General features: G+C 37.1%; 1 protein-coding gene across 1 annotated transcript in view; it reads left to right on the forward strand.

Annotated features, from left to right (window-relative positions):
* The window catches only part of LOC126969410 (thrombospondin type-1 domain-containing protein 7A-like), a 131,965-nt gene extending 117,601 nt beyond the window's left edge, over positions 1 to 14,364 (forward strand). The window contains exons 17-29 of the mRNA XM_050814810.1: positions 1,063 to 1,163; positions 1,994 to 2,174; positions 2,294 to 2,455; positions 3,340 to 3,490; positions 4,506 to 4,659; positions 5,254 to 5,342; positions 5,525 to 5,667; positions 6,714 to 6,837; positions 8,266 to 8,439; positions 8,967 to 9,121; positions 10,112 to 10,251; positions 11,580 to 11,670; positions 12,739 to 14,364. Coding sequence (XP_050670767.1) covers positions 1,063 to 1,163; positions 1,994 to 2,174; positions 2,294 to 2,455; positions 3,340 to 3,490; positions 4,506 to 4,659; positions 5,254 to 5,342; positions 5,525 to 5,667; positions 6,714 to 6,837; positions 8,266 to 8,439; positions 8,967 to 9,121; positions 10,112 to 10,251; positions 11,580 to 11,670; positions 12,739 to 12,781 — 1,708 coding nt within the window. The 3' untranslated portion in view covers positions 12,782 to 14,364. The remainder of the gene's footprint in view (positions 1 to 1,062; positions 1,164 to 1,993; positions 2,175 to 2,293; positions 2,456 to 3,339; positions 3,491 to 4,505; positions 4,660 to 5,253; positions 5,343 to 5,524; positions 5,668 to 6,713; positions 6,838 to 8,265; positions 8,440 to 8,966; positions 9,122 to 10,111; positions 10,252 to 11,579; positions 11,671 to 12,738) is intronic.
* The last annotated feature ends 193 nt before the right edge of the window (positions 14,365 to 14,557 follow it).

The raw sequence follows: 14,557 nt of genomic DNA on the forward strand, positions 1-14,557 counted from the left end.
CACTTAACAACAGGTGACCCGTACGCTCGTTTGTCCTCCTATGCTATAAAAAAAAAAATATATATATATATATTGAAGTAGGCGTTACTTTGCAGAAATCCATAATTTTATAAATGATTTGAGTTTTCTTAAGTGTTAATTCCGCCAATATTCGAGACTAATAGTCTCGTGCCAGATTTTGGCGAGACAACACGTCTAGAGGATGCCTCATGGCAAAAGACGTGTCGAATTGTTTAAAGACAAATATTGGTGGAATTAACACTAAAGAAAACTCAAATCATTTATAAAATTATCTCAAGCCAGTAATAGTTTTATCATTATTTTATTACCACATTATTAACCCATGTGAGAATGTTAGTGCCTATGTGCCTCTAATAGGCACTTCATATGAGGGTGAATTTGAAGACACGAAGCGAAACCTAGGACCTCGATACAGCTAAGTAGGGGGCATCGCATCTTTCTCTTGTGTTATATATAGTACATTATAAAATTATACAAAATTTTACAATTCGTTTAGGCTATCGTCTCCTATTTTATGCCGCGGCATCTGGCGTTAGCGTCAACTTTCAATTCCGTGGCTTCCAACGTCTTGACGCAACGCACAGCGTCGGCGGTCAATACGTCTGGCGTGACACAGGTGGCTCAGTGGTTGCATCACTAATTTTTTCTCAACATTGATGCTTATTTTTATGATTCTTGTCACTTTTATCATACACTGCATTATAAGATTTTACTGATTCAATCAACAACTCGTCTTTTCCTTTATCAAACCTCATCATTATGGGTGACGCGAGCGACGACCTTCACGCTGCAATGGTTCCAAATGACTTGCGACGCGGCGCACGGTGTACGTATGCTACGTACAGCGTCAACACGCCAGCGTCGACGTGTGAAAGAGACCACAACAGTACATTTATATAGTAAGCATTGTGACGCAGCGTACGGCGTAACGAGACGTCGCGTACTGTGTAAAATAGGAGACCATAGCCTTATTTATCGTCTCATTAACACGAAGATATTCTTCATTCTAAAAGGGTGTACTACAAAAGTTATTTTTCGTAGAATGGAATGCGGTGAAGGTCGATCACTGCGCGCTGCACGGTGTATGTTCCGAGGACAAGATGTTCCAATGGACGTTTGTAAGAAGTATCATCCATTAACAGGTAAAAATCCTACTCCAATTTTTATATATAATATTGTACTCTTTATGGGCATCTGATTTTTTGTACATATGGTAAGCCTCATCATTCTCGCTTAAATTTTATGTCATTGCTTGGGGCAATGGCTGAATGGGCGCTGATTGGGGTTATAGTTAGTTGTTCTTCATAATTATTTTATTTCTCTGTACCTAAAAGAATAACCATTATATACTTAAAGAGTGAAGCTTGGCGCTCGTACCCATAATTATTTTTAGGTTTTTTTTGATTTTTTATTTAATTATTGTTTTAGTTTACTCAATCAAGTCGAAACGTTGTGTTAAATATAATATATTTTTAAAATTGTAAATTAATAGAGCTATAATAATGTTGAAATAGTGTGGACGTGAATTCAAAAGAACATTATATATAAGCATTATATGAATAAATAATGTTTAATTTTGATGGACGTCTACAACAATATAGCTTCGAACATCAATGCTGGTATAAAAATAATTACCAGAGTAATATAATTGACTTGACACTGTGATGAAACGTGTGAATCATTGCCATATTTGTTTACATTTTAAAATCTTAAATCATTTATACGTCTAGATAGACTATGACAGATTTGAAACGTCGAAAAATATAGATCTTAGCTCGAGGTTAGTACCTCTATTTTGAGCAATTCACGCACATTATCACAAAGTATCATACAAATCGCAAGTGTAAGACGTAGCTTGTCACGCACACTAAACTAATATTCCTTGCCTGTTTTTATCGGTTGTCTTACAGCAAGAGACTCTATCTAGACGTATAAATATATCTAAGTTTAAAATATTGAATGGTGTTGTTAGGTGAACAAAGAGTCCGCGAGGCGTCATCAGACGGTTTCACATACGACACTGAGTTTGCCTCGTTACTGCGCGGCGCATGCACAGTCCGCTGCGCACGTGACTGCACGCTGGGGCCCTGGGCTTCGTGGGGCCCCTGCGCTGCCGAAGCCGGCTCTAAAGCCGCATTTAGATTCCGGACTAGGTAAATATTTTGAAACACCGCTACTTACAACTTTTGTTGCGCTAAGCCAAGTCACCAAACGGCACATACAAGACTCATTCAAATTGACTCGTAAAAGACCGGCTCCTAACTTTTGACAGAGAGGTTATTGGAGAAGGATCAGCTGGAGGTCGCGAGTGTGGCGCCACCTTGCAGCGTGCCACGTGTTCGGAGCTGGAGCCCCGCTGGGTGGTGGGAGAGTGGGATGTTTGCACTCCCGACCACGCACTCTGCGGTCCTTCCTATATCAAGAGAAGTGTCCAGTAAGTTTTTGGACTGCCTTAGCCCCCTTTTCATTTAAAGCTCCACTAAAACTAGAAAATAATATATACGTCGATACTATGAGATATAGAATATAAATGTTTAGTGGTTCCTATTATTTTCATCCTCTTTTGGGCTCTGTTTTGCCTAATGGTGATTAAAATTTATGTTGGAGGTTACATTTCTATCAAATGTGAAATGCACCTAATAATATTTTGTTTATACATATACATATATGTTTTTTATATAACGTAAAACTACTTAACCGAAATCATTAAAAAAATAATTCAAATATATAAAAAAATAATTCACCTAAATTAATCAATTTTCCATATTGATCTCATCTTTACCCACGCTACGCCGTAGCAGTTTAGAACGCACATCATCATACGCATATTGACAATGTCATATTGTCAAGAAGCGTTCCAATCGGCGCAGAAGGCAAGGCTTGTAACCAAAAGCCCGACTCATTTTGTATCACAAAAAATAATTATATATTGTATTAAAAATGGAATGATGAATAAATTCAAGTTCAAATATTTTTATTCAAAATAGTATATAATATAATTTATTTAAAGTCAAAAACTACAACTCATTCGAAAAAGTGTGCCTCAGACCCAACACTGACTGAGAACAACGGGTGAAAGAAACTCAGCGGGCTTCTTTTTTTTATAAACTACTAACTCGACTTAACCACATAAACTTATAATGCCTACGACTCGAATAGTAGGCATTATAAGTTTATATGTTTGTTCCTGGTGTTAACATTATGGATATCAGTTCCTTGCAAATTCACTTATGTGCCTCTATACATACATAACATTATCAAGAATATCTTGAGAGGCAATAGTTAACAGTTGATATAAACGACTACTTTTGCTGTCAGATGTGTTGACGGGCAAGGTAATAAGCTGGAGGACTCTGTATGCGAGGTGTCGGGCGCCGGGCGAACTCCGGACCGGGTATCCGGGTGCCACATGCCGTGCCCCGCCGACTGTGTTCTGAGTGCCTGGTCCGACTGGAGCCCTTGCGAGATGGTAACTATGTCATGTTGTCAGATGGGTGGACGGGCTGGCAATAACATGCATGCTGTAAGACTGCTCTCTGACTGAACGCCTGATCATTTCATCATTTATTTGTAGTCATGGGTATACATAAGATGTTTATTGAAGTAGGCGTTACTTTGCGGAAATCCATAATTATACAAATGATTGAAATGTCAATTGAGTAAAGCAGATAATACTACAGCCTTATTTAAAAGTTTAGTGTTGGAATAATGGAAAAAATCTTAAATTCTAAATGAAGCAAACCAGAGTGTCAAACAGTGATGCATGGATCGACTACAAATTAGTAATTTGTTACTGTGCGGGCGTCGGCCGATGGACGCGGAGTATTGTGGCGTAGGGAGAGAGGGGGAAGGGACCACTACCTGAGTGTATTTTTTGTATAAGACTCCTGCCTCGAAACGGGCCTTATAGCGATAGATATATAGGCTAATATACTTAAAGCCGTTAAACTAACTATATATCTTTCATATTCGGTAAGTAAGCCCTAGGGCGGTAGGTAATTAAAAAAAAACTCTTCACTCTCTTAAAAAGTCCGCGTACATCTAACCATACTGGCAATAGACATCATGCATTCAGCCCAATGACAAAAGAGGTCGCTTCGCTATTCAGCCTTGTCTTCGTATGAGTATAATAGTCATCAATTTTAAAAATCGAACGGCGAAGCTCAATTTCGTTCTGAAAAAAAATAATTAAAAAAAAAGATAAAAAAAGGCGGGAATGGAAAAATTTAATTTTAATATTGTTTGTTTTTGGGATTTTTTTATAATTACGTGCTAATTAGGAAAAAAACATGAGTTCTGCAAGTGATGAAGATATATGCTGCACTCTCGATTCAATGAAAATGGAAGCTGAAACAGCAATTAACAATATTTTATTATTGTAATACCAGTTTTTTTCTACTTACCTCACAATCGAGAATCGGGCTGCAATTGATGCCTTACAGGCTACTAGGCCCTTGGGTTCTAATCTACTTTATTAACTGCAGACAAAATGGGGAGGACGCCGCGACCGAACCCGAGTAGTACTTCGCCCCGCTGACGAGGGCGGCATGCGGTGCGCGCCCCTTGTCGCAGCGGAGCCCTGCGAGCCCCTCACCTACTCCTGGCACATTGCACCCTGGGATGATTGTCAACCGCTGGGTAAGAGATCATAAACATGATACAGAACGTTACAGTTTCTGATTATTTATGCATAAGTAATCCTACCATAAGGAGACCTATGTTTATGTCGCTAAACTCGTACTGAACAGGTTAGAAGTTTTAGTTAGGATTAAAAAATGTGTATGATTTAGTGTTTTTAACCGGCTTCAAAAAGGGGGAGGTTCTCAATTCAATCGGTATTTTTTTATGTATGTACACTGATTACGCTGAGATTTATGATCCGATTTATGTAATTCTTCTTTAGTTCGATGCCATTTAGTCCCATAAAATTTTACATAGTTTGGCCCAGTAGTTTTCATTTTATGAACATTTTTGTTTAGGTGGATGATGTAATTGTTTTTTGTGTACAATTTTTTAGGAGTTTTCATTCAGGTTGATTATATATTATTATTATTAACTGACACTAAGAATCAGTTTTGATTAAAAAAAATCCTTTTAATAAAACCGAATTCAAAAACTGGAAAGTATAAAATAACTTATTAAAAATTTTATTTAATACACATCTTACGCAAACCTTTAATATTAATAAAATTCTATTGTTTGTATGTGCTACATTTTTTTTTTTGATTTCAGGTGGATCCCCTTGTGGTGAGGGTATCAAACGTAGATCAGTTCGTTGTCTTCGAAGTGATGGAGCCTTTGTAAATGATTCGTTCTGTCCAGTAAGTAGCTCGAATCTTATCTTGGATAAACATTTAGTGCAATACCATTCAGGACAGAATATCACTTTGCGGATGTCTACTTAGACCCTGACCATGCAAAACTGCAAATTTAACGTCAGATTAAACCTAATATTTATTTTGCTTTACTTAATTTGCCTGGCTATTATCCTGGAATTGTTTAGAATGCAACGGCAACGGAAGCTCGTGAGTCGTGGTGCTATGTGCCATGTGGTGTGGACTGCGAGGTCGGAGAGTGGGGTCCGTGGGACACCAGCGCCTGTTCCTGTGGGGACGCTTCTACCGCAAGTCATATGAGACGTATTAGGTTTGTGATTATTATTATTATTATTTATAATAGACTAAGCAGCTTTCGCTGATGCGTCTATATCATTTGCCATATCTATTCAAATGTTTGTCCAGTCTATTCTTAAACTGATTAACAGATTTTGATTTAACCACATCCTTGGGCAATCTTTTCCATATATGAACAACTCTGTTGGTCAGGAGATTCTCTACTTTAACTGTTAATGAGAAAAGAGCGCTTTTTTCCCTCCAACTTACCTACTGCGCAATCAAATGACACCACCATTAAACACTAGAGCTTATAAACATGTTCCAAATCAACTTTTTGTAAAACTTGGCACCTTTTTTGCCCCGTTGATAATGAAATTACTGAACTAATGAAACATATCTATGCCTCAGTGTGATAGGCTGGTGTTTGGGCTGTCAAGGACCCTTAGAGGTGGAATGGAACGTGGAACGGAAGGTGGGCGAAATGTATAAATAAGCATCAAGTCAGCGTATTGCTCGTATCACCACTTCCTATAATTTTTAGGTCAGCGTGACTCTACTTGTCTACTGTCAGTTATATTCAGATTCAAATTCAAATATTTTTAATCAAAATAGGATGTGACATCACTTATTGAAAGTCAAAAAAACTACCACCCACTCCAAAATGAATGCGTCAGGCCTGAGAAGAATGGGCGCAACAAACTCAGCGGGCTTTTTTTCATCAAAAAATATGTTTACAATTAAACTTATTATTTAATAGCCAGAGGACGGTCGCTCCATTCCCAATCTGTGGTATCATTAAGAAAGTTTAAATTTATGTTATAGTAACCTAAAGGTTAAACCTCACAAAAGAGGTAAACCTCACTAACGTTTTTTAACAATTCTTTTGAATAACGTAGATACTTATGTTTTGAACGTTTTCTGGGATCTTGTTGTAAAAGCATATACATCGCCCCACAAAAGACTTACTAACTCGACTTAGCCGAGTAGTAGGCATTATAAGCTTATGTCTGTTCCTGGTGCTTACATTATGGTTATGACAGTTTCTAAATTATGTTGTATATAATTTTGTGACCACAGACAGCACCTCAGCACAGCGGTGTGGCCAGGTCGTAGCTGTCCTCCAACGGAGCAACGCGCGCCTTGTCCCAGAGAACCTTGCTTCCGACTTGTTGCTAGACCATTGCTGGGTTGCCATGTGCAGGTACATTTCATTCTAGTATTAAACTGCGATTTATTTAATTTTTTTGACATTTTTTTTTAAATTTGTTACTTATGAGTCAGCATTAAAAAATACATACAATTTCAAATTTTCACCCATCTACGATCAACAGTTACTTTTGTATCGCGGTTTTAATATCAGCAATACAACGTTTGCTGGGTCAGCTAGTAATATATAATATCTCGTAAAAAACAGTTTTCCTTTAGTATATTCAAAGAATACGAATGAACTAACTGATAATCAGTATAGCAACTGGCACGGTTGATTGTTCGGAACTATTAGGTTAAATTGGACTTACAATATACACACCATACAACACAACATACATCTTACAATAATATAAAGCATTATTATTATTTTATACAAAACTAATAAGACCAAATTTAGAATAAACTAGCGTAAAGACGACCTGATCGTCCCGTAGTGCGTGACAGATTTTGAATTGTCAGTGTGTGAGTTAGCTTATTCAAAATACTAAAGAGCTATATCCAAGCGTAGCTGACTTTTTACACACACGCACACACAAAATCACGCCTCTTTCCCGTAGAGGTAGGCAGAGACCACTTCTTTCCACTTGCTACAATCCTTACATACTTGTTTCCCTTCGTCCACTTTCATTATTCCTTTCATACATGCTCTCCGGTTTAGGGTACTCTTGCCCTGGCCTTTTTTCAAGACGTCCCTGATTTGATCTTGAAACGTCCGCCTAGGTCTTCCCCTTCCAACACTTTCATTAACACTGGCCTTATACACTTTCTTCGTCCATCATTCTTCATTCATTCTCTCGACATGTCCAAACCATCTCAGCATACCTTTCTCGACTTTTGCCACAACATCTTCTTCAGACCGCAACGTTTCCTTATCTCACTATTTCTTAGCCTGTCACTCAGCTTAACTCCTATCATACTTCTCAACGCTCTCATCTCAACTGCATTTATTCTGCTTTCATGTTTCTTCTGCCATACCCAACTTTCACTTCCGTACATGAGTGTTGGAACACCTCGTATTTGTTAAGGTTTTTGTCCGTTGGTTGGCCACCCCCGCACTTTCCAAGATTACCGACTGAACGACCGTTTCGTCTTAGGCCAGACAGCCTCTGCACTTAGGACTGTCCGTTACGCCGATTGTGAAAAGGTGTTTGTTTATGTGTGACCCGTTAGGTTGCCCACCATTATACGGATGTCATGTCTGTTGAGGCTGATAAGTCTACGTGTCAGTTTGGGCGACAGTGCAGGTTTCCTTCAACTGTCTACAGCTTGAGACATTCATCCACCGGGTGTTGTGTAGGTCGTAATGACGACAGTTTTATCTGAGGGTTTTTTATTAAACAAGGCGGAACCCTGTAAATGTGAAACGCTGTGGTTGTATGTTGTAAGTCTATCGATGATGATACTAATAATAACACTTTAGACATCTTCTGGCGAGGAGGCAGACGGCGCATGCGGCTGGGGAGTTAAGCTGTCCCATGCCAGGTGCGAGCTGACCAGCGTCACCGACGAACCCACTTCGGAAGCCTTCCTAGAACCGTGGCGATGCTTCACTGCGCTGCCCGGGAGGATTGTCACGCCACCTTTGCACCATCAGGTATGGTTCTATCTTCTATTGAACTATTTATAATTAATGTTCATGCAAAAGAGGACTACCTTCTTACCAACCTAACCTAACATTCTTTAAAATTGTATTTCTCTGAATCTGGGATTCCAACCATTAAAATATTATTGTGAATGAAAAAAGAATTATCAAGCTTTATTTATCGAGACACAAAAATATTTGTAAGTGGTGTATGGAGCTTATACGATGCTGGCCATTCTCCTTTAAAGAAATAAACATTTTAACTTTTTTCCTATCAATATATTCTTGATATATATGTCAGTAAACCGTTGCAGGTTTATTGAACCGTTTTCGCAGTATATCGAAGGAAAAAAATGGCTCTCCATTGATTTGTATAGTTAATTCATATTAAAATTTAATACATTCATTAAGATCAAAAATATCTCATTAAAAAAATGACATGAAATGCAAAATGTCCTGTCATTAGCTTATGAAAATTTTTTTCATTACTTGTTTTCAATGTAATCATTAACAATGAGGAACGATGTATACCTACTTAGGAGGACGAGATATGTGAGGTAGAATGCGGCTGCAATGAATCGGAGCTAGGACAGCCGGGGCCTTGGGGCTCTTGGGGCCCTTGTCGTGCCGGGGCCCGCTCCCGCACTCGCCAACTTCTAGTGCCACCGCGACGCGCCTGTAGAACTTCTTCCAGGTAATGCATTATTCTTACTGCATTTTTCTATATGTCAAAATTATTATTGTTATTCCTTGGTGTTGCTAGAGAATATAGAGTTTCACCAAAATGTTTATTGCAGTTTGGTTGCGTTTAGAAGAAAATAATTTGAAATAACTTAAAATTAGATTATTTTCTAGGATCGTCTAAAATTTTATTATATTATGTATAGCTTGTAATACCAGACGTGAAATGATACATTTGTGAAAAATCGTCTCATACCACATTCGTAACAAGGTGTTATATAGCATCAGTTTAGTTAATTGTAGTTTACATAATAAAAAGTCGTGGGACATAATTATTTACTCCTTGCAAATGGACAAACCTGTTTTTGATAATTATCGTGCTCCTTCGGTCGCTAAAGTTTGTAAAGATGACTCGCTAAAGAGATATTTGTAGATCTTATTGAAATATTAGTTGTGCATTTTTTACAGGAATTTTTTGATAACTTCGTACCATAAAGACGGAACTAATAAAAATTACAATATTTTACATTAAATTGTTAATAACTTCACACCATAGAGACCGAAACTAATAACAATTACAATGTCTTACATGAAATTGTTGATAACTTCGTACCCATTTGTTATGTTTTTAAAGTGATATCACTTCTAAGATAAATACACAAATAAAATTTGAAAATCAACAAAATTTTATGAACGATGTGGGACTCGAACCTTGAACTTCGTACCATAGAGACCGCACTAATAATAATTACAATATATTTTTACATGAAATTGTTGATAACTTTGTACCATCGAAACCGACCTAATAACAATTACAATTTTCTTATCAACGGGTTATTTTAGTGATCCTGCACTGCCGCCTCATGGCCCTCACTCTGTATACTCACCAGTATACGCTAATTTTTGAAGTTACCTATGTCGTATGGACCTGAAAAAACAGCACAAGAAAACTTATTCCACAGTTAACACCAACACAGGCTAACTTAAAGAATACATTCACCAGATACGTGACGATCGAATGGGCTAACTGCAGCGGTGAAGCCGACGAGATTCCAGACCTCCTGGCGATAGAACCTCGGGAGGAGAAAACGGGACGAAGCTGGACGGTGCATCGTCAGCATGTTTACCACGATGGATACTTAGGTTTGTTACAGTCGGATATAAAGAAATAGAAATTCAAGTAACTATCTGGATCCGGAAAAATTTAAGACATTATTATGTACGAACCCACGGACTAGTAAAAAAAGAAGGACTCCGCGCCATGATATTAGCTAGTGAAGCACCTCTAGCTAGTGTGTGTGCGGTTACGGGGTATACCAGATACACAATTTTTTCTCCCTTAAATAATCATATATCCGCAAATACATTACCTTATATCGTATTGTTTTTACACTTTTTCACAACGCACGACGGCATTTTTAAAATATTTGATTGCGACGCAAACTGATCTGTCACAGACGATGGCAAATCTCATAATGGCTGCCGATCGGCTTGTATTAGTGTAAGTGTATGCGTGGGGCTATGTTTTTACACGTTTTCCGGCTTGTTTTGGTGCCTCACTGTTATGTAAGGTAACACGAAGTCCTTATTATTTTACTCGTCCGTGTATGAACCATATGAATAGAATTAGTGTCTTTTGAATGTTTGCACGGTATTTATGACAGAAAAATAATTTTTGTCTTTGTCTGTTTATTCTGAATAATCTACGGAGTTACTGATTGTAGCTTGACGATAGTTGATGTTATAAGAGCTCCGATCGAGGTGCTATCATTGTATAGTGTTAAGTGTTATAAATAATTCGTTTTATACAAGATTTCACGAAACAATATACTTTTAGAAATATTGTGAAGTATTGAGAAAAATTCCCATGCGTTGACGTAATGTCGTATGTAATTTAGATTTTTGTAATAAAGTCTTAGATTAAGGATTGTTCTCCGCTTCGCTCCAACTAGGTACCGCAGGCGTAGTCTCAAAGTTCGGCAACTAATACTACGCCAATGTGGGCGGCCGTATTCGAGCCAGTCTCGAACAATGTGTGACGTTGACGTGCCAAATGTTCTGTTAAACTTTGCTAATAGTTGAAACTAAAATGCCGGGTTGCGTAGTAAAACTTAAGAAAGATACTGGGATCACACATAAACAGTAAGTATTTTATATTTTATTAATGCGATGGTTGATTAATATATTTGTAGGTAACTGTGTGTATCGTAACCATTAATAACATGCGTTGATGTCATGTCTCGAATGCATATATTGCAGTTCAGAAGCGCTTTATCTCAAGACTTCACAAAATTTCTTAAAATCTAATAATTGAAATTAATTTAGTAGATCCAAAGATTAGCTATTTCAAACAAAGAAACGCATGTTTAGCATTATAATAAGAACTCTTAGCTAATTAAAAAGGTTCTTATTTATATTTCTATGTATTATTATACCTGGAATGATAAAGGTATTTTCTCTTTTTTTTTCAGAGGGCAGCGCTCCGTTGCTAACAGCAGTATGGACAGCCACCATTATTCTTACATTTTATGGTGCGTTCATGCTGTATCGCGGTGTACTGAGGTAAATATTGTATCATAGCCGGTATACCCTACAACTAATCTTTAATATTCTCCCTGGTAATCAGTGGCTAGATGATGGGTGTCTAATTCCGTGATGCAGTAATGTGTAAACATTATTGTGTTTCGGTCTGAAGGGCGCCGTAGCTAGTGAAATTACTAGGCAAATGAGACTTAACATCTTATGTGTCAAGGTAACGAGCGCAATTGTGTTGTCGATCAGAATTTTTGTGTTTTTTAAGAATCCTGACCGGCAATCTGCTGTAATGGGCAGGGCATATCAACTGAACGTTCTGCTCGACTCATCCCTGATATTCATTAAAAAAAATAGTAAACAAAAACCGGAGAAATACGAGTCGGACTTGCCCACTGAGAGTTCCGCACACATTATTAGGTACCTACGTATACATATAAAAAGGGCAAAGGCTGTTTTCATTCTTCATCCTAAATCGAAAACTATCTCTGTTCTCTTTAATACGATACCCCACATGACACGGTTAACTGAATTCAAAATATAGACTGCCGTGCCTTGGATAATGACCCTGTTTTCTAGCATAAGACGATACTACTTGCCAATTTCATAGTTCTGGGTAAACGGAAAATACGGCCGCATCTTAGTTATGTTAACTTAGAAGTTTGATTTTTTCACAGCTTTGAAGCTGTGAAAAAACTCTTGAGAGACCGTAAGTCTACGGAGTAAATTCGTTTTAATTCCAACTCAATATCTCTACGCGTACCCCAGGCAAAGGGTCTTGACAGACAGATGGATGGACGGATGGACTACACAGTGATCCTATAAGTGTTACGTCTTAAGGTCAGGGGAAGTTTTAAGAGTTCCGTACCCTAAAAAGGACCCACCGAGTTTCTTGCACCCGTTTTTCTCAGGACTTAGGCATACCGTTTCGAATTGGTGCTTGATTTTGAAGTTCAATAAGTGATTTTCAAAACCTATTTGGAATAAAGAGAATTGAGTTTGAAATTTACAAACGTATCTATACATCTTATAATTCCACTATCTACTGATCAGTAGTGCTATGTTAATGATAATAAATATTCTTGTAATTTTTTTCAGGTGTCTTCGAAGCCGCAGACTGAAGACTATAACCAAAGTCTAAACGCGAGAAAATATTTATTGATATTTTCATTACAACAGCGTTTTCCTGCAACTTGCTGATCTCAATTAATGATATTGTTGGCCAATTCAGTTAATTGTAATTGTTTTGTTTGGAATTTAGTTTACGTTTTTGTTATTTAATAATATATTAAATTGTTCAACCCCTAGATTTTTCGCATGTTACAAGTAAGAACAGTTGAGGTCCCAGAAACGTACCTTGATGTATCCTCATACACTTTAATAATATAAGCCCTACCGACGTCACATGTAACGAGGTATTAGGCTCTTTAATAATATTTTGTATTCATCCCTTTTCAATATTAGAATTCAGTCTGTCCGCAAGAGTGCTTCCATATTTTTAAAGTGTATAAAAAAGCTTTAGACTTTGGGGTTGATTAAGAACCTCAGCGCACTAGGTTGTACATCCAATTTATAACCAAATAAAATCGCGTAACTGTTAAGCATAGCGATAAAGTCCAGATTTGGAACACAAATTACCGTGGGCTGCCATGATAGATGCGCGAAGACTGATGACCAGTCCTCTGCTCACATGGCTCATAACTCAAATAGCCTAATGTCAGTTAACAAAAACAGCCTTTTGTGCTGCTCCTTCTGATGGCTGCTGCAGCCCGAAATTCATGGCCGCCTAGTGCCTAGACTAACTACGATACAAGGTGTTATGTTGGCTGCCTAGTACGCAGGGGCACTTAAGCAAATCTAGCCTATTTTTCGGGCTTTTTGGATTGACAATACTGTTTAGCAGTACCGTTGTAACACAACGTTGAACGATGGTACAATATGCCATAGAGTTTAATGTCATGAGTATCGTAATAAATCATTTTAACCACAGTATTTTAGGTAATTTGGAGACCTAAAATTGTATTTTATAGGAACTTTTTTAGATCTTAGGTTGCATTTACAGTAATTTTATCATCTTTACTGCTACTCAAATGTATCAGCAGTAATGACCAAGTAAGTACGTAACACATCATAACAACATATCAGTCTTGGCCCTCAAGTCAGCTCATCGACAGCCGAAGTTTTAATCTAGTCCTGTAAGAATTTGTATTGCTTACAAAGTTTTGGAAAGAAAAGCTTTGTCGCACAAAATAACATAGTTTTTAAGCCCTTATTAATCGTACTATTTTGAGATCATACTCATATTATAACATTTTGTAGATTTTGCATTTAAGCCCATGTATTGTGTATGAGTATTAATATTGTGAATGTGTTCTTCTTGTGTCTATTCTATCCATTTTCTTTCTCCGTTTATAGGTTTTTGATCACTTTTTCCTTCTACCATCAAAGCTTATTTTATTATTCGTGACTAACTAAAATTACACCTCCATCTTGTTCCTTCATGACAATATAGATTCTATTCAGAATTTCTATTTTAATGTTAATGTTATATTTGTTTACTAAATCTAAGGCTTCCTGTGGCCCTGTCATCTTAACTTCATTCTCAACTATATTTGTGATTTTAAGCATGCCATTATTAAATATTGATGTGAAACATATTAGATAATAATCGTGTTAGACAATACAATATTTGATATTTAAATAAAATTTGATTGTGTTTTTGTATGTTGTAATTTATTTATACCTCTTATACCTATCCTACCTTTACAAAATAAATACACAATAACATAATAAATACACAATAATATATTTCATAATCATCATTTATAAAAAAATTATACGTCTAAACGTATAATTTTTTTTATGATGTAGGAGTATTAAATAGCCGCTTGGGGGTAAGTGATCACTGCCACTTATT

Source organism: Leptidea sinapis, chromosome 18 (genome assembly GCF_905404315.1).
Source record: "Leptidea sinapis chromosome 18, ilLepSina1.1, whole genome shotgun sequence".
Taxonomy (NCBI): Eukaryota; Metazoa; Arthropoda; class Insecta; order Lepidoptera; family Pieridae; genus Leptidea; species Leptidea sinapis.